The sequence below is a fragment of the Tupaia chinensis genome, unplaced genomic scaffold (assembly GCF_000334495.1).
Source record: "Tupaia chinensis unplaced genomic scaffold, TupChi_1.0 Scaffold000332_1, whole genome shotgun sequence".
Lineage (NCBI taxonomy): Eukaryota > Metazoa > Chordata > Mammalia > Scandentia > Tupaiidae > Tupaia > Tupaia belangeri.
Window position 1 is genome coordinate 2,930,897 of NW_006159826.1, and position 21,616 is coordinate 2,952,512.

The window sequence follows — 21,616 nt, forward strand, 5'->3', positions numbered from 1 at the left end:
CACAGCTGAGTAAGGACGAGGTGAAGAACTCCGTGAGGCGGCTCAGGCCCAAGGGGGGCAGGCAGGTGAACGTGGGCCGAGCCCTGGACTACGTGGTCAGGAACATCTTCACGGTGCCCCGGGAGAGCCGCATCGAGGAGGGCGTCCCGCAGTTCCTGGTCCTCATCTCGTCGGCGAGGTCTGACGACGAGGTGGCCGACTCGGCAGGGGAGCTCAAGCAGTTCGGCGTGGCACCGCTGGCCATAGCCAGGAACGTGGACCAGGAGGAGCTGGTGAAGATCTCGCTGAGCCCCGAGTACGTGTTCTCCGTGAGCACCTTCAGGGAGCTGCCCAGCCTGGAGCAGAAGCTGCTCACCCCCATCACGACCCTGACCTCGGAGCAGATCCAGCGGATCCTGGCGAGCGCCCGCCCCCCAGGTGAGACTGCTGGGCCCGCTGCGGCGCCGCAGCCTCCCCGAGTCGTTCTTCGCTGTTCACTAATGCCCGGGTAGTACTCGTCCGCGCACCCTTTCTCTTTCTTCTCCTCTACCTGCGCTCTCTGGCAGAGACTGAGAGACAGGAAGCTATGAACACATGGAGAGAAACTGGATACTAGAGACGCGGGGGGTGGGAAATGAGGGGGTGTGGGGGAAGGGAGTCAAGGGGGAGAAAGGAAGGAAAACGTTTCGCGGACACAAAGATGGAACCGATCTGTCGGTGTGCCTGGTGATACCTTTGACCGAACTAGTACATAGTGTATTCACGCTGAAGCTTTCCGTTCGGAAAACACCCAGCAGGCTCCAAGGCCACAGGCTGGTGGTGCGCACACTCAGTAAGGGCGTGCACCTTCCCAGCCCAAGGCCACCTGGACACAGCCGTGATTGAACGCACAGGTCCCGCACACACCGTGCTGTCCTCGGGGCACCTCAGAGAACGGTGTTAGAAAGGACAGGTACGTCCGAGCTCATGCTCATGTAAGTAGAAAGCTTACACAGGCGGACACAGGCCTGGAGCAGAGGTTGTCAAGAAGTGGAGCTAAAGGAAATATTAGGAAGCAGACAGCGGGGAGAGCCATCGCAACTCCTTCATGGAGCGTTCTTACATGTGCGCTGCCCAGCTGGGTTCGGGGCACGATGGGGGCTGGGGAGCTTGCAGTGGCGCCCTGGGCTAGAGGCAGAACCTTTAGGACTGGCAGTAAGTGAGGGCCTTGGACAAGGGGGGACTTTTGACCTCAGCCACCTCTTTGTACAGCAGAGATGCTGGCTTCGGTAATCTCTTCTGGTAGTAACAGTCAGGATTCTGCAGAGGATGGGAATCCATGATTAATTTCTAAGTGCCATTTATGGTTCTTAGGTGAGGACTCACCCAGACCACAAGGGCAAGGTTAAAATAGAGTAACTCAGAAGGAGAAAACTTGGGAGAACTTATAATATTTCAAGAAGTAGTGATTGTTTTGGTAAATAAGTCCCAATTTTTAAGGATTAATTAAAAAAAGCCCAAGAGACACCCCACAAATGTCAGGATATATAATTTTGTACATTCTTTTTATCTTATGGGTTCTTATCTATCCTGACTTGCCGTGCATCTCTGTGGGGCACGGTCTGGCTTTGCGAAGCTTCTGTGTGGTGTGTGGTAGACAGACCAGGGGTATTACCACCTTCATCCTCTCTGACATCCGGGTACGCTCTTAAGGTGGGTTAATGTTATGGTGCAAAATAACGCAAAGCTCTGACCACAGCTGGCGCCTGCTGACCGCTCTGTCCTCTCTCTGCAGCTGTTGAGAGTGACGCAGCAGACATTGTCTTCCTGATCGACAGCTCTGAAGGTGTCACACCCGATGGCCTTGCACACATCCGAGATTTTGTCAGCAGGATTGTTCGAAAGCTCAACATTGGCCCCAGCAAAGTGAGGGTTGGGGTGGTGCAGTTCAGCAACCAGGTCTTCCCAGAATTCTACCTGAAGACCCACAAGTCCAAGGGGCCTGTGATCGAAGCCATTCGACGCTTGAGGTTCAGAGGGGGGTCTCCGCTGAACACCGGCCAAGCTCTGGAATTTGTGGCCAAAAATCTCTTTGTTAAGTCTGCTGGGAGCAGGATAGAGGATGGAGTGCCCCAACACCTGGTCCTGTTTCTGGGTGGAAAGTCCCAAGATGACATTTCCAGGCCTGCGCGGGTGATTAGCTCCTCAGGAATTGTGAGTTTAGGAGTAGGAGACCGAAACATTGACAGGACAGAGTTACAGACCATTGCCAACGACCCCAGGCTGGTCTTTACAGTGCGTGAATTCAGAGATCTTCCCAACATAGAAGACAGGGTAATGAACTCGTTTGGACCCTCTGGAGCCACTCCGGCACCTCCGGGAGTAGGCACTCCTTCTCCTCCACAGCCAGGTATGAGCTAAGACCTAGACCTCAGAGCGGGACTTTGATAGTTTCTTTTTAATAAGGAAAGTAATTAGCATGTTAATATTTCTCTCAGGGTTGTTTTTGCAGATGCTGTTAGAAAGTACATACCAAGTGATAGGGTATCAGAGTTTTACGACTGAGTATTCCATAGTGTATAAGTGCCACGATTTTTCAATCCATTCACCTGTTCTTGGACATCTGTGTGGCATTGTATGTCCCACCTTAATATATTCCAAATGTCTGCTGTCCAGACAGTGAATGAAAGGCTGGAGAGTCTAATGACGGGGAGGACAACTGTGGATGCTAGAGGCAATATAGAAGTGGGTGGGTAGTGGGGGGTGGGAGGGAAGAGATCAGGGAAAAAAAAAATGAAGCATTTGGGACCAGCAGATGGCATAATGGCTACGTCACTGGACTCCCACATGGTTGACCACAGTTCGAATCCCAGACCCAGTGACTTCAAACACACCAGGTACTTGTATGTGAGTGCCCAAACTCCCAAGAGGAGAATGGAGGAGAAGGGATTGTGGCGTGGCCATCCTCCCCGGGTAGTGATTTCTCACTTTCTGTCTCTTTGTCTCTCTCTGTCTCTCCAGTGAGCACATGCACTCTAGAGCAAAAATCCCTCTCTCTAAAAAAAGCATTTAACAGACACAGAAATGAAAAGGTGTCTGTTGATAATGTGTATGGTAATACCCTTGCCCTGGCTGAATGAATGCAGTATAATTACACTGGGAAAAACAGTTTTGTATACTGTGAAGATGTATAGTGATTAAATGTAAAATTTTAGAGAAAAGTAATAAATAAAAATGGAGAATTGGTTCAGTGGAAATTGTGAGGGGAACACCTCCCAGAGAGCACACTGCTCTTCCCCTCTCCGAAGGTGAGTGTGGCTCCAGGGCAAGGCTCTCTCAGACCCTCAGCTCTCAGATAGGGCAGCTTCTTTGGGGTCAGCCATTCGCGCCTACCTGACCAGGTCTTTCAAGTCAGCCCCTGATGGGAGCCCACCCTCGTCCAGGCACCCACCTCCACGGGGCTGTAGTGACTATCAGAAAGCACCTCCCTGGAGGTCATCCTCATATAGCTTCTAAGCCAAGGTCCTGGCTGTAAGCTTTGGGACAACCACGAGCAGACTGGCCCTGCCCCCCACCCATGACTTTCAGTCCTCCCATGAGGGCCAATCACACATGCCCTGAGAACACAGTTGGGGTTGCTTTTCCTGGGCTCTGTATTCTTGCTTTTTCTTCTCACTGCCCCCTCCAGGCGAGTCGTGGCACAGCTCACACGTCTCACCTCCTCTTGACTCGTGTCTCCATGGACTGCACCCTGGAAGTTACCCCCACGCCACTAGTTTTCAGCAGAGCTCTCAGACAATCCTCCAAGGCTTATGGGATCTGCTTCCCACTTTCCAGTCTACAGCTTTCTGGCCCTTCATTGTCCTGCTCCTTACACATGTTCCCCTACTCCTGCCAGACACCATCTTTTATTTATTTATTTTAGTTTTAGTTTTAGTTTTTGCTATCGAGTGCATGTGCTTGACAGAGACACACAGAGAGGGAAAGTGAGAAATTACCCCCCTGGGGGGATGGCCACTTCACAAATCCTTCTCTTTCATTCTCCTCTTGGGATTTTGGGCACACATGCACCTGGTGTATTTCTCGGGTCCTGGACTGGAACAGTGCCGCTGGCTATGTGGGAGCCAGAGCCTTTACCACTACTACTTGCTGGCTTCCATCCCGTATTAAAAAAAAAAACAGACACACACACACACACACACAAAAAAAGTTCACTGACATTTTCTGAAATTCCTGAGTGTGCAACTGTTGGCTCTCATGCCTGTGGAGTTCCTGGCCTAATCTGTTTGCATGAGAAGGCTGGAATTCCGTTTTACCAAGTTCTGAGCATGTCAATCCAATCTCTTCAATTTTCATTTTAATCACTTTTAGAGAAGAAGAAAGCAGATATCGTGTTCCTGTTGGATGGTTCCATCAATTTCAGGAGGGACAGTTTCCAGGAAGTGCTCCGTTTCGTGTCTGAAATTGTGGACACAGTTTACGAAGAGGGCGACTCCATCCAAGTAGGACTGGTCCAGTACAACTCTGACCCCACGGATGAGTTCTTCCTGAGGGATTTCTCCACCAAGAAGCAGATTATCGATGCCATCAACAAAGTCGTCTACAAGGGTGGGAGGCACGCCAACACCAGGGTGGGCCTTGAGCACCTGCGGCTGAACCACTTTGTGCCCGAGGCAGGCAGCCGCCTGGATCAGAGAGTCCCTCAGGTCGCGTTTGTGATCACTGGGGGCAAGTCGGTGGAGGATGCTAGGGCCATGAGCCAGGCGCTCACCCAGAAGGGAGTCAAAGTGTTTGCAGTTGGCGTGAGGAACATCGACTCGGAGGAGGTGGGAAATATCGCAACCAACAGTGCCACGGCGTTCCGCGTGGGAAGCGTGCAGGAGCTGTCCGAGTTGAGTGAGCAGGTTTTGGAAACTTTGCACGATGCGATGCACGAAACCCTGTGCCCTGGTGTGATGGACGTCTTCAGAGGTAACTCCTTCTGCATGCACATTTAAAATGCTTTCCTATGGATGCATGTGGTTTTTTAGTTACTAGATTCCTGAGTATTCCGTAAGCATTCGGTTGCCTCGTGTGATTACTTACAAGTGCATGACCATTTGAACAGAATCCTAACCTGTTTCCTGGCTTTAAGCAAAGTTCCTTGGCGTTTCTTTGATTTAAGTTCAAACTGGTTTTCTTAATAGTAATGAGTGAATTCACCACTGAAAGTAGTTAGGTTATGTAAGCAATTGTGTGATCAATACAATGTGGGAGGGAAAGGAATGGAAGGCAATTGTAGACACCAGAGATAGTGTGAGAAGAGGGTGGGAAAGGACAGAGGGTCAGAACGAGGGGTAAAAATAATTCTAGGAACTAGAAATGGAAATTTTTTTATAATATGCATGATTAAGTCACTATGCAATATATACTGGATGGGAAATCACATTTCGTATGCTGTGATGATGCTTAGGGAAAGAATGTAAATTAAGTTACAAAAAAAAAGTTTCAGGAAAAAAATATATCTATTCAATGACTGCAGTAAGATATATAGCCCCAGCAAGGTGCTACTTTATAGGATGTGTAAAGTTAGACTTGTGTTCATGGAAATGTATATATCAGCTGTGTTTGCTATGAAAATATTTAGATTAATTAAGGTCTTTAGTAATGAAATAAAATGTAGGGGGAAAACAGTATAGAAAGCAAACATAGATACCAGAGACAGTGTGGGAGGAGAGTGGGAGATGGCAGAGGGTAAGAGATAGGGAATCAAGGATGGGGGGGAAAAAAGCTGACAATAACATGTTTGTTGGTGTGCTTGATTGAGACAATATACAGTGTACTCTGGATGGAAAATCTCATTTTGTATGCTGTAATGATGTACAGTGAATGAATGCAAATAAATAAATGGAAATAAAAACAAAAAACAAAAAACAAAAACAAGTGCATGGGTGGGGCCCGGGGCTCATCTCACCACTGCGGCAGGGTGTTCTGGGATAGGAGTAGAAGTCTGGTTCTTCCCTTGTAAGATCCCCCTCTTTAATCCCCCAGGTAATTGATGAATTTATCACAGGTTTATTAAATCAGTTGCTCAATGTTAGGGTGTTTATGTTATGTACTTTTAATTTAAAGCACAAACTTGGAATACATTCAAACTCCAACAACGTAGTATCATGCGAAATTTGATTAATGCCATCATGACCACTAAAATGGCCTACAGTTTGGGTTCCCAGCAGCTACTCTCATTTTTCCCTGAGAGAGGCAGACCTAAGTGCTTCTCAGAGCTCAGACATAGAAGGTCTCATTCTACTCTCGCGGGCAATGTCCTGGTCCACGTCCCTAGCTCGTACTTGTCCCGGGTATCAGTAGAATTCATCCCGCAGCCTGGACTTCCAGCTCACCTTGCACCTCTCCCTTTCAGTCTGTAACCTGGATGTGATTCTGGGCTTCGATGGGTCGAGAGACCAGAATGTATTTGTGGCCCAGAAGGGCCTTGAGTCCAAGGTGGATGCCATCTTGAATAGAATCAGCCAGATGCAGAGAATCAGCTGCAGTGGCAGCCAGACGCCCACGGTGCGGGTGTCAGTGGTGGCCAACACGCCCACGGGACCGGTGGAAGCTTTTGACTTCGATGAGTACCGGCCAGAGCTCTTCGAGAAGTTCCGCGCCATGCGTGGCCAGCACCCCTACGTCCTCACGGCCGACACGCTGAAGGTCTATCAGAATAAGTTCAGGAAGTCCCCATCGGACAGTGTGAAGGTGAGGCTGCTCGTGCCTATATGTACAAAGTCCTTAATTTATTAACCGACCAGTTTTATGTAGTATCTTCCTCATTCTGCTAGTCTTAGGTAAGCGCTGAAAAACATTCTGAAAACCAGTCATTAAGTTTGAATGAGTTAACTTTGTGATTGATTTGTGTTTAATGACAATTGTACCCATTAAATAAGCTATGCTCTAACTTCTGTTTGTCTCTGTATGCATGTGCAAGCACACACACACACACACACACACACACACTGCATTTTCTTAGTAGAGCTGCCCTAACAAAGTCCCACAGATACAGAGGGCTTAAACAGGCATTTGTGATCTGGAGGCTGGAAGTCTGAGTTCTAGGTGTCAGAGGGGGTGGTTTCCTCAGGTCTCTCTCCTTGGCTTATGACTGCCTTCTGCCTGAGTCTCCATGTGGTCTTCTCTCTGTGTGTCTTCCTCTCTTCTTCTTAGGACACATCAATAATAGAGGGTCCATTCTAATGACCTCTTTTAACTTAATTGCCTCTTTAAGGACTTCATCTCCAAATACAGGCTGCCCCTTGACATACCATGGTTTGATATACTGTTGGGTCATCTGAAAAGTCATAATGCATTTTTGCGTAGAAAAAAATTCATCATGACTTTCTCGACAGCTCTGTACGTTACAACTTTATAATGGTGTGAAAGTAATCCACATTCAGTAGAAAACGTCCTCTGAGTGCTGATGTGGTTCTGTTTTCACTTCTGGTACAGTACTCAGTAACTTAGATGAGACAGTCAATACGTTACTATTATTAAGTAGGCTCTGTGCTAGGCAGTTCTGCCCTACCATTGACCAATGGGAGTGTACTGTCGCAGGTAAGGTAGGCTAGGCTCAGCTGTGAAGTTTGGTAGTTCAGGGGTGGTTTTTGTTTCTTGTTTTTCCTTTCGGTCAGAGGACATGTGCCCTCGGCAGAGAGAGTAGTGAGTCAGAGAGGGAGGGGGAAAGCACCTCCCCATGGGGGGCATGGTCACACTGCAGTGTCTTCTCCTCCATTTCTCCATCCTGTTGGGATTCTGGTATGCACACACACATGCCTGGAGTATGTAATTTCTTAAGCTGCCAGTGCCAGGATTTGAACCATAGTCTACTCTTATCAGTAGGCTATGGGGCAGGCCCTTAAATGCATTTTTGGTTTTGAGATATTTTTAACTTATGTTAGGCTTGTTGGGATGTAACCCATCATAGGTCAAGTACAATGTACAGTCAACATTCTGAAGTTTTGGGGTTAGGACTTCAACATAAGGATTTTGGAGGGATATGATTCAGCTTAAAACACACGCATGCATGCATGCACACATGTGCACATGCATAACTTTCTGAAACTCTATTATGTAAATATGAGAATGAGATAAACTATTTTTATTTTCATTGATGCTTTTTTTTTTTTTTTTAAGGAAACCATGCACTAAAGTATACCCCTTCTCTGTGTACCTCATTCATTACACAGTTCAAAGAACTGTGGACATGGAGTGAGCATTTTCTAGCTTTGGCTCTTAGTCTCCTCAACTGTAAAATGAGTTCAGATCAGTCTAGCTCTTGGTTCTTTCCCAGCAATCGTGATGTTCCCTTTAGATTGGGTTGAGGTTGACTCCTCTTTTGTTTTCAGGTGGTCATTCATTTCACTGACGGAGTGGATGGAGATATGGCTGATTTACACAGAGCTTCTGAGGACCTGCAAAAAGAAGGTAGATTCTGGGGCTTCCTGAACAGGAGGAGTAAACCCCGTGGGGCAGGGTATGCTGCCATCCTGGAGGGAAACTTCTCTGTTCCTGGAATGCCCTGGGAGAAGCTGCCTTGGTGAACTCTTCCTCCCACCATCTTGGCCCTTCAACACCTGGTTGGGCTAACAGGGGTTCCTTCTATACCATAGAGGGCTTTATTACTAAGACCTGGCCCAGGCCTGTGGACTCCAGACTCACGCAGAGAGTAAGACATCTAGAAAGTATGATGCTTTTACAAAAGATCATGAATATTGATTCACTTAACTCCCTCACCTACACTAGAGATTAATTCAGTAGCAAAAAAACATTGCTGTAATTTCAGTTTGCAGTTACCACAGTTCAAAAACATGACAGACATTTAAATGAAAATACATGCAAAGATATAGCATGAATAATACTTAATAAACAATAAGGTGAATGAATAACTGTGTTATCAGATGTAATATTTTACTGTTCATTTGCTTCAGAATTTGGTAGCACTGACTATCAGAAAGTGAATATTAACACCAAAACTTAAGAGTTTACGGAGGCACAACCATCATATGAATGTTGCATTAACTAGCTTACTTTTTCCAAGTGATGGAGATGCTGTTACTTAATTTTGGAGGTCTTAGTGTTTCCACTCGTATCTGTATAGCAGAAGACTAGAGTTGGAGAATTTACAAACCTACGTGCCTCACAGACATCAATTTCTTCATCCATAATACTAAGTTTGGCTAATGACGTATTTGGCAATCACCCAGTGCAGTCCCAAGTTTTAGTATTTCGACTCTGAAGAGCAGATGATGAGTATGATTAAGTGGCTTTCACTTAAATGTGTGAAGTTACTTTAACGAAAAATGAGAAAAGATACTTGCCTTTCTCAAATGCCTAGGTAAGCCATGATAAACATGTCTTGCCTTGCAGGTGTCCAAGCTCTGATCTTCGTGGGTCTTGAACGAGTAGCCAACTTGGAGCGAGTGATGCATCTGGAATTTGGCCGCGGGTTCATGTATGACAGGCCCCTGAGTCTGAACTTGCTGGACGTTGACTATGAACTAATGGAGCAGCTTGTGAGTTGTTGTTTTTTTGTTTTGTTTTGTTTTTTAATTTAACAAATGTCTTTATACACAAAGCAGTTGAAATACCATATTTTTTGGCATATCAGGAGAATGAGTCACTGATTGCCTGGTGAAGGGGTGTCTGAGTGGGTCATTTAATTCACATGGGACCTGCCTTATTACCATGACGTGTAGATCCTGGAACTGGAGGTAGCAAACAGCTGGAAGAACTGCGCCCTGGAAACTGAGTCTGTAAGCAGCTCTTGCTGAAGCCTTAGCATTCCCTCTGCTCTCATTGGCAGCTGTCTCTTTGTTTATTTTCTGTTTTTTAGGTTTTTGCTGTGGAGTGTGTGTACCAGAGAGAGACAGAGAGAGGGAAAGTGAGAAATCACCCCCCAGTGGGAGATGGCCATGCTGCAATCCCTTCTCCTCCATCCTCTTCTCAGGATTTTCAGCATGCACACATGCACCCCCCGTGATTTGGGTCTGGGTCTCGAACTGTGGTGAGCCATGTGAGAATCTGGCATTTTTTAAAAAAATCTTTAACTAGTATATACATTTTAGTGAACATCCTTTAAAATATCCTTCCCCCTAACACCGTCATACAATGTGTACATTTTTCTGTGTCCGTGAGTATAGAGGTACATCAGTTTAAATGACTGCCTGGTATTTCATTTTATGACTATACTTTTATTTAGTCATTACTAAGTGAAAGATATTTAAATTGTCACTAGTTTCCTGCAGAGAAAAGCAATGCACTAATCATGATTTATGCAGCCATGTGTATTTGTCTAATTGCTTTAACATGTATACCTAGGAGTAGAAATAATGACATAAAGAGTGTGAAGATTTGAGAACAGTAGGTGGCAAAGTGGTTAAGGCACTGGACTCCCACATGGTTGACCATGGTTCGAGCTAGCCATGTGTGTTTACATTCTCAAAATCCTGAGAGGAGAATAGAGAAGAAGGGACTGTGGGATGGCCATCCCCGTTGGGGGTGATTTCTCACTTTCTCTCTGTCTCTCTGGTGAGTGCATGTGCCCAATGTCAAAAAAATCTCTCTCTAAAAAACAAACAAACAAACAAACAAACCCAAAGGTTTAATATTGATACTCATCAAAAAAACTTAATTTTTTAGTTTATAATCCCATAATTACACTTTCATATTCACTTTTTTTAGCGGATAATTAGAATTTATAATCTGAAAAAATCTGTGGTATCAATCATTGGTCCAGTTAGGGATAGGTAAAATTGAACATAACAATAGCTCATTGGAGACAGATAAAAAGAAAACTTTTACTCACATATTGTGAGTTCTTGTAAGATCATAGTACTGTACTGTGCATAAAGAAATGTCTTCAAAAAAGCAAAGGTAAAAAAATGGAAAGAGATGTTTAAAACTAAAGACATGGTAAAGCCAGTGATTTGGTGATTTATAGGCTTTACAAAGTTCTTGGTTTTAGCCCTTTTTTGGAATTAATGAGTAAAAAAAAAACCTCAGTTATAATAGTTTGGACTTTTCCTCTATTATCTAGTTTTATAGAATGAGTAATTATTATAATAAATACACAAACTGAGACCTGTGGGGACAACCATCTATCAAATAATTGGTGGATTTGTATTTAAACCCGCTTGCATGTAAAATGTTGAATCTACATTTAGTCTCAACATTCAATGTTATTATCAATATGTGTGAACTTATCCTTTATTTTCTAGTTGTTTTGTGTTCTCCTACTGCTATCTGTCTCTCTTTAGCTTTCCTGGTAGAGTAGTCCCTTAAATATTTCCTGAAGAGCTGTTTTTGTTTTGGTGAATTCTTTCAGTCTCTCTATTATCTGTCTATCTATCTATCTATCTATCTATCTATCTATCTATCTATCTATCTATCTATCTATCTATCTATCTATCTATCTATCTATCTATCTATCTATCTATCTATCTATCTATCTATCTATCTATCTATCTATCTATCTATCTATCTATCTATCTATCTATCTATCTATCTATCTATCTATCTATCTATATCTATCTATCTTTCTATATAAATATTTTCAGTCTCTATGTGTGTGTGTGTGTGTGTGTGTGTGTGTGTCTGTGTATAATCTGGGAATGATTTTATTTATCCTTACTATTTGAAGGATAATCTTGCTGGGTATAATAGTCTCAGCCAAAATTGTTTTTCTTTCAGAGTTTTAAATATCTTTCTGTTCTTTCCTTGTCTGCATTGTTTCAGCTGAGAAATCCGATGTTAGTCTAATGGGGTAAACTTTGTAGTAACGTGGCATTTCTCTCTTATAATTTTTATAATTTTCTCTTCATATTTGATTTTTGCCAATTTGGCTATCACATGCCTCAGAGAGGATCTTCTTATGTTATATCTATTTGGTGTCCTTTTTTTTGTCCTGAATTTAGATGTGCACATGCCTCTTTAAATTTTGAAGATTTTCGCTAATAAGTTATATAAGATATTTTCTGTGCCTTTACCTGTATTTTTATATTCTGGAATACCTATTATGCAGCTATTTGATCATTTAATGGAGTCTAGGATTTTCTTTATGTTGTCCTCATTTTTAATGTTTATTCTTCTATTATTTTCAGTTGCTTGTATTAAATTAGAGGTTTTGTCTTCAAGGTCAGAAATTCTTTCTTCTGCATGGTCTAATCTGCTATTGATACTTTTGAGGAAGGTTTTCCTTTCTTACAACACATTCTTTATCTCCAGAAGTTCTGTTTGATTTTTTTCAGTGTGTCTCCTTATGGAGTTCCTCCTTCATGCCATGGGTAAATTTTCACATCTCTTGCAATTGATTGTATATTTTCTCTTGCATAATGTTGAGTATTGATACAATGAATAGTCTGAATTATTTTTCTGACGTCTCTGTGATCCACTTGTATTTTATTCATTGTCGGTGAGAAGTGATGATCCTTTTAGGAGAGGTGTTTCCTGATTTTCTCCTATTTCTTGGGTCTATGTTTTAATTTTTAGTCATCTGATGATATACTCACTTCTTCCTACTTCTTTGGAGTATGTTTCTGTAGCTGTGTGCTCCTGCACTTCTCTATGGTCTATGTAAGCTCTATGCCAATTTCCCTTCTCTATTTCCATCTCTGGGTGTCCTGTTGCTCCTTTTTTCTCTGGAATTGCAGAAACCAGATATTGGTTCTTGAAGGCTAGAGAGCCCCTCTTCCGCCACAGCAGGCTGGATGGGGGTCCCTGTTGATGAACTCAAACTGGGCAGCTTGTCTTGGTCCTACTAGTTGGTATTTCTATCTCTGAGATTGCAGGGTCTCCTTGTTGCTTCTTCTTTCTCTTGGGAATCTAGTGTCTTAACCACCATACCCTCTGCTGGTCCTAGCAGCTGCCTTTTAAAATAATTTTTAAAAAATATTTTAAGAGAGATTTTAGGGTGTGTACAATCACCAGAGAGTCAGAGGGAGACAGAGAGAAAGAAAGTGAGAAAGCAGTGTCTTTTAAAATATTGTTTCATTCATGAGTTTGCTGGGATTGCAAACCATGGCTTCTGGCCATCCCCAAACAGGAAACAGTGCCCACTGTTTTGAAAACATACAGACTAAGACTGTTTCCGGAGGGAGAAGTGCTTCGGTTGCCTTCTCCCCTGGTTCCCTTAGGTGAGAGTACAGGAACTTCCTATTCCTCACCCAACACAGTCTCTCTCAGCAGAGGAGTTAATTCCTGGGTTTGCAACTGGGTGGGTGTGTGGCTCTTGAGCTAGGTGAGGTGAGCGGTGAACTCAGATCCTTTGGTGGTGAAAATAGTGGGCTCATAACAATGAAACGGACAAGTTGATGCAGCCCTTTCTTCCCGCCTGCTTCTTCCCAGGGCTGGAGTTAGGCTGGGTGGAAGGAAGCAGTATTAGCTGATCGACCTCAGGGGGTAGGTGAGAGCTCACCATGAGGAAATGCACACACATGTGTTAGCCCAGCAGATGGGGTGTGCACTTCCTCACATGAGCTCAGGGGCAGGGGAGGGAATATCCAGGGGGTCTGGGTGTTAGAAGCACTAGTGACCCAGAATCGTGGTGCTTGTGGTGCAGAAGCTTGTCCACTCTTGTCTGTCCCACACCACGGACCCTCCCAAGTCCTCCTCCAGGCTGGCACCATGTTCTGTGGCTCTGACCATGGTCTGAGGAAGAGCAGGTCATGGGTGTCTATTTCAAAACCACCTTCAGTCCTGGCCATCTGCAATGTTAGATGCATTTGGACTTGAAACATAAAAGAGTTACACTTAAACTATGAAACTTGAATATTTGTGTTGGAAACTTCTGGAAATAAGGCCCGGCCTGAAATGACTGTGGATAAGTTGTTATCTCACGTTGGTTGCTCTTTTCTCTCCCACTCTGTCTGCCGATAGCTGGGCCCTGGGCCACGGTCAGCCTTCAGGGAACACCACCTGGAATGACTTTACCTCATACCACAGAGTCATATGTGTCATATTTTGACCTTTAACAGCATATTCGTGGTTGTTTGCTAGGCATTTCTTGAGATTTGCACCTTTTTTCTCATTTGCTAGGACAACATTGCAGAGAAAGCTTGCTGTGGAGTTCCCTGTAAATGCTCTGGAGAAAGGGGAGACCGAGGGCCCATTGGCAACATTGGGCCAAAGGTACAGTAGTTTTTATTCTTTTCTTCCCCCTAGGCTAATTTCAGAATCTGACATCATTGTGCTGTGATTTCGCTAATACCAAGGCCTGCCAGCGGTCAAGGCAGGAGAAAGGCTCTCCCTGTGTTGTGACCAGGTCTGGCGCAGACTGCGAGCCACTTTGTCCAGAGCCACCCTGGACACAGCTCCGCTCCCAGGGAGCTGTGAGTGTCAGCCTCCTTTCCCCTCTTTATCAGGCTGGTGTCTCAGTTCGTAAAATGATGTTCAAGCCAGGGGATGTCATGGGTGACCTGGCCGCGGATCCTTGGCATTTGTCTGAAAGATAGCAGGAAACACAGGCTTCTGGCTGCACTAAATGATGAACGAACAACTACTGAGGCCCAGGAAGCTCCTATGGCCAGGATGAGCTTTAATACGGCGCTGCCGGGCCAAGGGGGTCAGAGAGACACGTAGTAAGAACCGGAACGGCCACAGGATGTAACGGACACCGTCATTTGCTTCTTCTAGGGTCTTTCTGGAGAAGATGGCTACCGAGGCTATCCTGGTGACGAGGGTGGACCCGTGAGTAAAAGCTGTTTTATTCTCTCAGGCATTGTTGTCTCCTCGGTCAGTACCTGTTGGGACTGAGCTGTGGACTCCACGAGCCATTCAGTTACTGATGCCTTTCCCTTGGGAGAAAGTGACCAATGTCCTTAACGGCTTCCCTCAGACTGCCACACCTGGAAAGTAGCTGATTATCTGATGGATCGGGGGTGAGGTGTGGGGCTCGTATGAGGGCTACAAACTTTTTCTTCAACAAGTTGATGGAAAATGGAATTTAAGTAAGAGTTTATTTTGGTGCAAACCATTTTGAAATCCACGCATAGTTTTTCCCTAGTGCTCATCTGCCATAGACTTTGTGAAGACCCCGTGGACTTGCTCAGTTTCAGAGGGAGGTACTTAACGCTCGGAGTGAGAGTCCCCACGTGCAGCATGCCAGGGGCCACACGTGGAGACCTGCAGGCTGACGAGACAGCACGCCAGCGATGGGCGGGGCCATCTCTCCAGGGCCATAGGGCCGCCCCTTAGCGGAGTCTCTCAGGGGTGTTGCAAAGTGGGGTCAGCAGAGTTTCAGGTGTCCGGTGGAGGGTGGAGAAGCCCAGCAGGGGTGCCTTCCAGGGCAGCCTGGAGGGACACAGATCTGAGAGGCTCTGAGACACTTGAGTGAGGTCCAACCTGAGGACAGGGATAAAGGGGTTCAAAGGAGCAGGTGAGCTCCCCAGGACCCCAGGAGGTGGTGCTGGGGGCCAGGGCAGGCTGGGGCCCAGGGACTCCTTGGAGCACAGCTGGGCCCATGGCTCTTCCATGGAAGTCCAGTGCCCACACAGACCCATTCCCCCAAAGTCACTGCAGGTTCAAGGCCAGGCCCAGTGAGGGGCCACTAGGGCGCCTCTGCTCATGCCTGACTGCCACTCGCTGTGGTGACACCTCGTCTGATACCTGCTGTTCATGGTGATGCCAACTGGAGGCGAGGGCTCAGGCTGACAGGATGTCTCTGTCTCCCACAACAGGGAGAGCGTGGCCCACCTGGCGTGAACGGCACTCAGGGCACCCAGGGCTGTCCCGGCCAGCGAGGAACGAAGGTATCCAGGCCGAGTGTGGGCAGGGGTGGGGTCACAGGGATCCCCCAAAGTTGCTCGGGGAGGAGGGTCCCGACCTCTGCTGTCAGGCCCAGCAGCTCCTTACCACAGGGTGTGGCTGGGGCTGGCAGGGAGCCTGAGGAGGGAGAAACTGTCCCTGGCAGCCCGAGGGTTCACGGGGAGAGCGGAGCCACGGTGGAGGGCCAGGGAAGGGGGTTAGAGAGGACCGCGTGGGCCCAGAGCCCTGGGTTCCTCCTGGGTGAGCAGAAGCAGATGCGTGTGGGGATGTCGGTGGATGAGCTGTAGGTCGGCCTTCGCCTTCGGGGCTTGTTTCCCTGCCTTTTGGGGCCTGGCCCTCTGCCTGGAGCCATCACCAGCCAGGTGTTCAGTTCCAGCAAACTAACTTGGCGATGCCCTGGAGGTGGGGGTGCCGCCCAGGAGCTCAGTGTCTGCTGTTGTATCGGACACTGGCGTTGGATGGGCACGGGAGGCCGGGGGCCTGGCCATGCTGGAAAGGCTCATGCTTCCCTGTCCCCTTGCCTTCCAGGGCTCCCGAGGATTCCCAGGAGAGAAGGTACCGCACTTGTTTTCGTGTTTTACATCGGGAACTTTCCTAGTGTGTCTCCTTCTCTACTCCGCCGGAATTCCTCCGACATCCCTGTCTTCTTCCCTCACAGGGTGAATTGGGTGAGATTGGACTGGACGGCCTTGACGGCGAAGATGTAAGTGACTTCACTAAGACCAAGCCGCTTCGGGTCCCGGCGAGTCCAGCGGCTGAGGGCTCGGTCCACACCTGCTGCCAGGCGTGACCTCCTATTATTATCTTTGGCAGGGAGACAAAGGACTGCCCGGTTCTTCTGGAGAAAAGGGGAATCCCGGGAGAAGGGTAGGTGCATTCCCACTGTGCTGCTGTCGCTGGAAGGACACGAACACTTGCTTCGGGCAATAGTCATTTCCTTTACTGGGGCACACTAAGGCCACTTCCTGCAGGCAGCCTGACCTCCCCTCCCCGCATGTGTCCATGACATCTGCATGCCCTTAAGAGCTGTGACACACACGTTCTCTTTCCTTCTCTGGTGAGAATGTTCTCTGGGGCAGGGGCGGCGTTTGTTTTGTTATAAATAAATGCCAGTTCTTGGCCCAGAGTAGGCTCCCAGGAAATGTTCACGGATTCGCAAATCAGAAATAACTGTCCAGCGTTTCACCTTCATGAGTAAACGTGTAAATGATAGCCCGAGTAAGCTGCTGTATTTAAGGGTTAGGAACTGCAGAATATGACCCTCTGCGTGAGATAAAAATGGCACGAACCAGTCTAGAGACTAATGCGAACATGAGGCCGTTCAGTAAGATTGCGCTGTATTAGGGACTCGGATTAAACAAGCAGGTTCTAGCAGCTCTTGTCCCACGACAGACGGTGACGGAGGTGACGGCGGTGCCGCGAGCGTCCCCACGCAGGCCTCTCACGGCCCGCCTGGGTCTCCAGCGTTGTGCTGTGAACCTTGGATACACTCACATGGACGACAAAACGGGAACAACTCATTCTTAGCCCCCTTTCGTGTTTCTCATTAGGGTGACAAAGGACCTAAGGGAGACAAAGGAGAAAGGGGAGACCTCGGAATTCGAGGGGACCCGGTAAGGACCTCCCTCATTGCTGGTTTAGGCCTGAGCCTGGGGACAGGGCGTGGAAGGTTCCACCACTGGAACTGGCTGAGGTGGTGCTGACAAAAGGCATGCTTACCCTTTCCGAGCGGCTCCGGGCCATGTTTGCGAGTCCTTGCTTAGGAGGGGCTGTGACGTTTCCCGAATGCGCCCTTGGGACACTTTCACTTGGCTTTTGGAAAGGGAAGCATTTGCAGCTTGGCTCAGTTTCCTGGCTCAGTAAAATCTTTAAGCAAATGTCCATCGGGGCTGGCCACTCCTCCAGGCCATGCTGCCTCTGTGGCCCTGAGCAGGAGGAGCAAGCTGGGGAGAGCATTGCCTCTGCTGGGGGGCGGGGGAAGGTTTGCTGACCGTTTGGTCTGGTCACAGCTGCAGTGATGCTGCCTGGGTGGGGTGTGGCAAAGGGAACCGTCCTTCAGAGCCTTCCGCTGGTGTCTTCGCTGGTGTTTCCTCACCAGCCTACCCACAACAGTGGACTTCCCTGCTCACTTCCCTGATCTGTGTTTTCAGGGTGACTCAGGACGGGACAGCCAGCAGAGAGGACCCAAGGGAGAGACCGGTGACATTGGCCCCATGGTACAGCGCAGCACGCCCCTGGCTCTCCCTGAGCTGAGGGCAGGGCCCACTCTGTCTCCTCGGCAGCTGCCCAGGATGCTGTAGAGTGAAGTCGAGGGGAGGGCAGGGTGTCTGGGAAGCCAGCCGTGTGCTCACAGGGGTAGCTCCCCGGGGAGCCGAAGTAACCTTCCCAAGGCATTGCTTCTCTGCAGCCTCTGTGCCCCTTAGAGATTTACAAAAGATGCTTGCTAAGCCGGAGCCTTGGAGAGGTGGGACTGCCCCTGATGCTAATGCCACTGGGACGCACCTGGCGCACTCCACCCTCCTGCACTCGGGCCCTTCCTCTTCGCGCTGACCTCATGCCGTGTCCCAGCGTCAGGTGTGCTTCTCTGCAGTTTAGAGTCTCATGCTTTTTCTCCCACCAGGGTCTGCCGGGGAGAGATGGCCTACCTGGACAGCCCGGAGAAACCGGGAAGGACGTGAGTGCCCTGCGTGGTGTGGGGGTTCTGCTGCCATGCTCAGCGATGCCCCGGATTTCCAAAGCCACTGTTGCCCGAATGGTGCTGCTCATAGCACCTCGCCAGTCCCAGAATTTACTCCATGCCCCGTTTCTGTCCCTCTCCCACCCATTTCTCTTCCTTCCAAATAGCACACTGAGTGGATGCTTTTAAAAATAGTATCGTTACTGATTTCAGCTGTTTGGCCAGGTTTTATCCCAGTAAATATTTAACAATCCCAAACAAATACTATCGCAGGGAGTGGAGGGAGCGAGGGGCAGGAAGGCTGAGGCCGTAGCTTGTTATTTATGTAATTGTTGCTCTGCGCTACTGTCACAGACACAGAGAAGCCATCGGGTCCTCAGGAAGTTGTGATGCATTTTTTTCTGTCTTGTTGAAGAAATGCCAAAACCAGAGTGATGTCAATGATCTCTATGCGGCCATTTGAAAGCTTCCTGGGGCCCAGAGAGGTGGACCTTGTAGCTTGGAAGAGGTCCCTGTATGGGTGGCAGTGGGCTCGAAGCTCGAACCCCCACTCCCGGGGAGGTCAGGATGCTGGTGGGAGCCTAGGACAAGTGTCTGCTCAGAAATGAAAGAACACGGGAGCTGTGGGCTGGGGCTGGGCGAGGCCTGGGAGGGAGAGTGCAGGAGTGAGGCACCGGCAGAGGGCAGGACTCACCTGTGAGCAATGGTTGGGTACGGGCTTCAGTTCGCTTTTACGATTCACAAGAAAACCTGCATTTGAAAATATTATTTAAAACATCTAAGCATTGAGTAGTGCTAATGAGTCACACAATGGAAAAGAAGTGAAGAGATCTATAGGCCAGTTGCTAAGATGTACCATCAGCACTCAGTGTGTGAGCAGAGCCAAAACAGTTCGTAAAAGACCGTAATGCGTGCAATTCGTTCCAATTCCGTGCATACAGCAGAAGGCAGGATTTGAATTCAGTTGTGACCGAGGGCTCTTGTAGACTCAGATCTTGCCTTTGCAGTGCAGTGAGGACTGGTTGGGTGGCCTTCTACGCTTTCCCGTGCCAGGCTCAGGCTGACATGACGTGGGACCACCCTACTGGGCTGCAACTCTCCCACATCACCCCCCGGCCCGGGTCTCTGGGAGCTGCCTTTCCGTGACCTTTGCAGCGCAGTGAGGACTGGTTGGGTGGCCTACGCTTTCCCGTGCCAGGCTCAGGCTGACATGACGTGGGACCACCCTACTGGGCTGCAACTCTCCCACATCACCCCCCGGCCCGGGTCTCTGGGAGCTGCCTTTCCGTGAAAGCAGCTGACACAACAGCAGATAATGGCAACGTGGTTGCCCCAAAAGACCACTGTGCTGACACTGGGAGGGAGTAGGTGGTTCTTTGGCGGAGGGCCACGCCCCCGATAGGGCTGCCGTATCTCGGCCTCTGGAATACCAGCCCTGCTCCTGCAGTGACACCAAGGGTACGTTATACGTGTTCATACGTGCTCCCACACCCAGCCCTGCCACTGCAGGGAACTGGTGGGTTACTAAAGTAGCACACCCGCGTGGTGGAACTGAGGGTCACCTCTGAGCACCAGGACAATGCGGCCAAAGCATGAACCCAGCCTGAGTCCACGCCTTCAGCTTTGCGGACGTGCCTTTCGGAGACTTTGCTAGGCCGAGTGTGTGTTGAATTTGGCCAGGACGCTTTGGAGAATGTGGGACTCCCTTCCCTCCCTGTGGATATATTTCATTACTTCTCAGTACAGTTAGGGAAATGCAAGAAAAACAGACAGGTTGACATTCCCGGTCACATTCCTTTTTTGAAGTTGGCTGGGACAGTGCAGCCAGAAGTCATTATTTTGCTTGGCGGGTCTGGGGTAGTTCTCAAACCTTCCATCTGGGTGATTAACGGGAGCAGGGAGGAAGCAGGACTTTGGCTAGATGAGGGCTGCATGGCGGGGTCTGGGTATGGAGCCTCCCCGGGGCTGGCGAGGCGTAGTTTCTGGTTTCTGGCACAGAGTGGGTGCTCGGGGAGGCCCCTGAGCAATGGGAGACTAGGTAGGAGAAGTCCCGGAGAGCCCCAGGCTCGGGGCCCAGCGTCCTGTCCCCTCACCGTGTGACCTCTCCCACAGGGCGGCAGTGGCCGAAGGGGACCTGCAGGTGCTAAGGTAAGCCTCCCAGGTGGGCACCCCTGTCCTGGCAGCACAAGGCGACTCCCGGAGCACTCTCCGCGGGCTGTTCTGCCGACCGCCCTGCAATCCCGCCAGGCATAACACGCGCCTTCTCCCAGGCCTTCAGGGCTCCTGTGGCTCTGGAAGGCGCCCTGTGTTCTCCTGGCTCCTTACCTCAGCCTCTTCCCGGTCATTGTCATCGTCAAGGAATGACAATGACTCCTGGACGGGGGCGGGGTGGAGTGACGAGGACATGACTGGCGCCTGGGCTTCGCGGTTCCATGCCCTGCCAACTTGTCTGGCTGTCAGTCAGTCACAGCTTCTCTTGGAAAGATGCGGGTAGGTTGAAGTATTCCTATTTCACGAAGCCAAAAGGCAGGCGTGAGAAGCCATGGCGAAAGGCAGACAGCTGCTCCGTGAGCGCCTCTCTCCCGGGTGGCGCATCAGTCTTCCGTAACCAGGGCGAGGTGCTTTCCTGACTGTTCTAGTCCCGGGTTCGGAAATGCTAGCACAAAGGGCTGACGTGGGCATAAACCATCCTGACTCCTCCTTCCTCTTGTTTCAAGGGCAACAAGGGCGGTCCAGGCCAGCCAGGCACCGAGGGAGAGCAGGGGACCAGAGGAGCCCAGGTCGGTGCCCCGTGCAGTCGCACCCCCTGTGATGATCTCCAGGCCCGGTACCTTCTCTCTCCTAAAAATTGGGCTGATTTTCACATAGCACAGAACAAATCCTTTGGTGGCGTTCGGTACACTCCCGACATGCATGGTCATCACCTCTATGTAGTTTCAAAACGTTTTCATCACTCCCAAAGGGGACCCTGCACCCACTAAGCAGTCCCTGTTTGTCACTCTGTGGCTCTCCGCCTCCAGCCCCTGGCAACCTCTCATCTTCCTCTTCTTCATGGATGTGCCTGTCCCCATCAGTGACCTTCGTGTGCGGCTCCTCCCACTTGGCGCGATGCTGTCCAGTCCAGGGCCGTGCGTGTGGGGGCCCGGGCCGGGCGTGTGGGGCCTGTGCTGTGCTCCAGCCCGGGTCGTG

At 48.8% G+C, this 21,616-nt stretch overlaps 1 protein-coding gene across 1 annotated transcript in view; it reads left to right on the forward strand.

Moving 5' to 3' along the window:
- The window catches only part of COL6A3 (collagen type VI alpha 3 chain), a 98,633-nt gene that overhangs the window by 45,558 nt on the left and 31,459 nt on the right, over positions 1–21,616 (forward strand). The window contains 18 exon segments of the mRNA XM_014589125.2: positions 1–6; positions 9–417; positions 1,754–2,368; positions 4,330–4,929; positions 6,359–6,696; positions 8,337–8,415; positions 9,358–9,503; positions 14,023–14,115; positions 14,620–14,673; positions 15,663–15,734; positions 16,279–16,305; positions 16,409–16,453; positions 16,564–16,617; positions 17,301–17,363; positions 17,901–17,966; positions 18,371–18,424; positions 20,540–20,575; positions 21,145–21,233. The exon segment at positions 1–6 is cut by the window's left edge and continues 182 nt beyond it. Of these exon segments, the coding sequence (XP_014444611.1) occupies positions 1–6; positions 9–417; positions 1,754–2,368; positions 4,330–4,929; positions 6,359–6,696; positions 8,337–8,415; positions 9,358–9,503; positions 14,023–14,115; positions 14,620–14,673; positions 15,663–15,734; positions 16,279–16,305; positions 16,409–16,453; positions 16,564–16,617; positions 17,301–17,363; positions 17,901–17,966; positions 18,371–18,424; positions 20,540–20,575; positions 21,145–21,233 (2,846 nt within the window).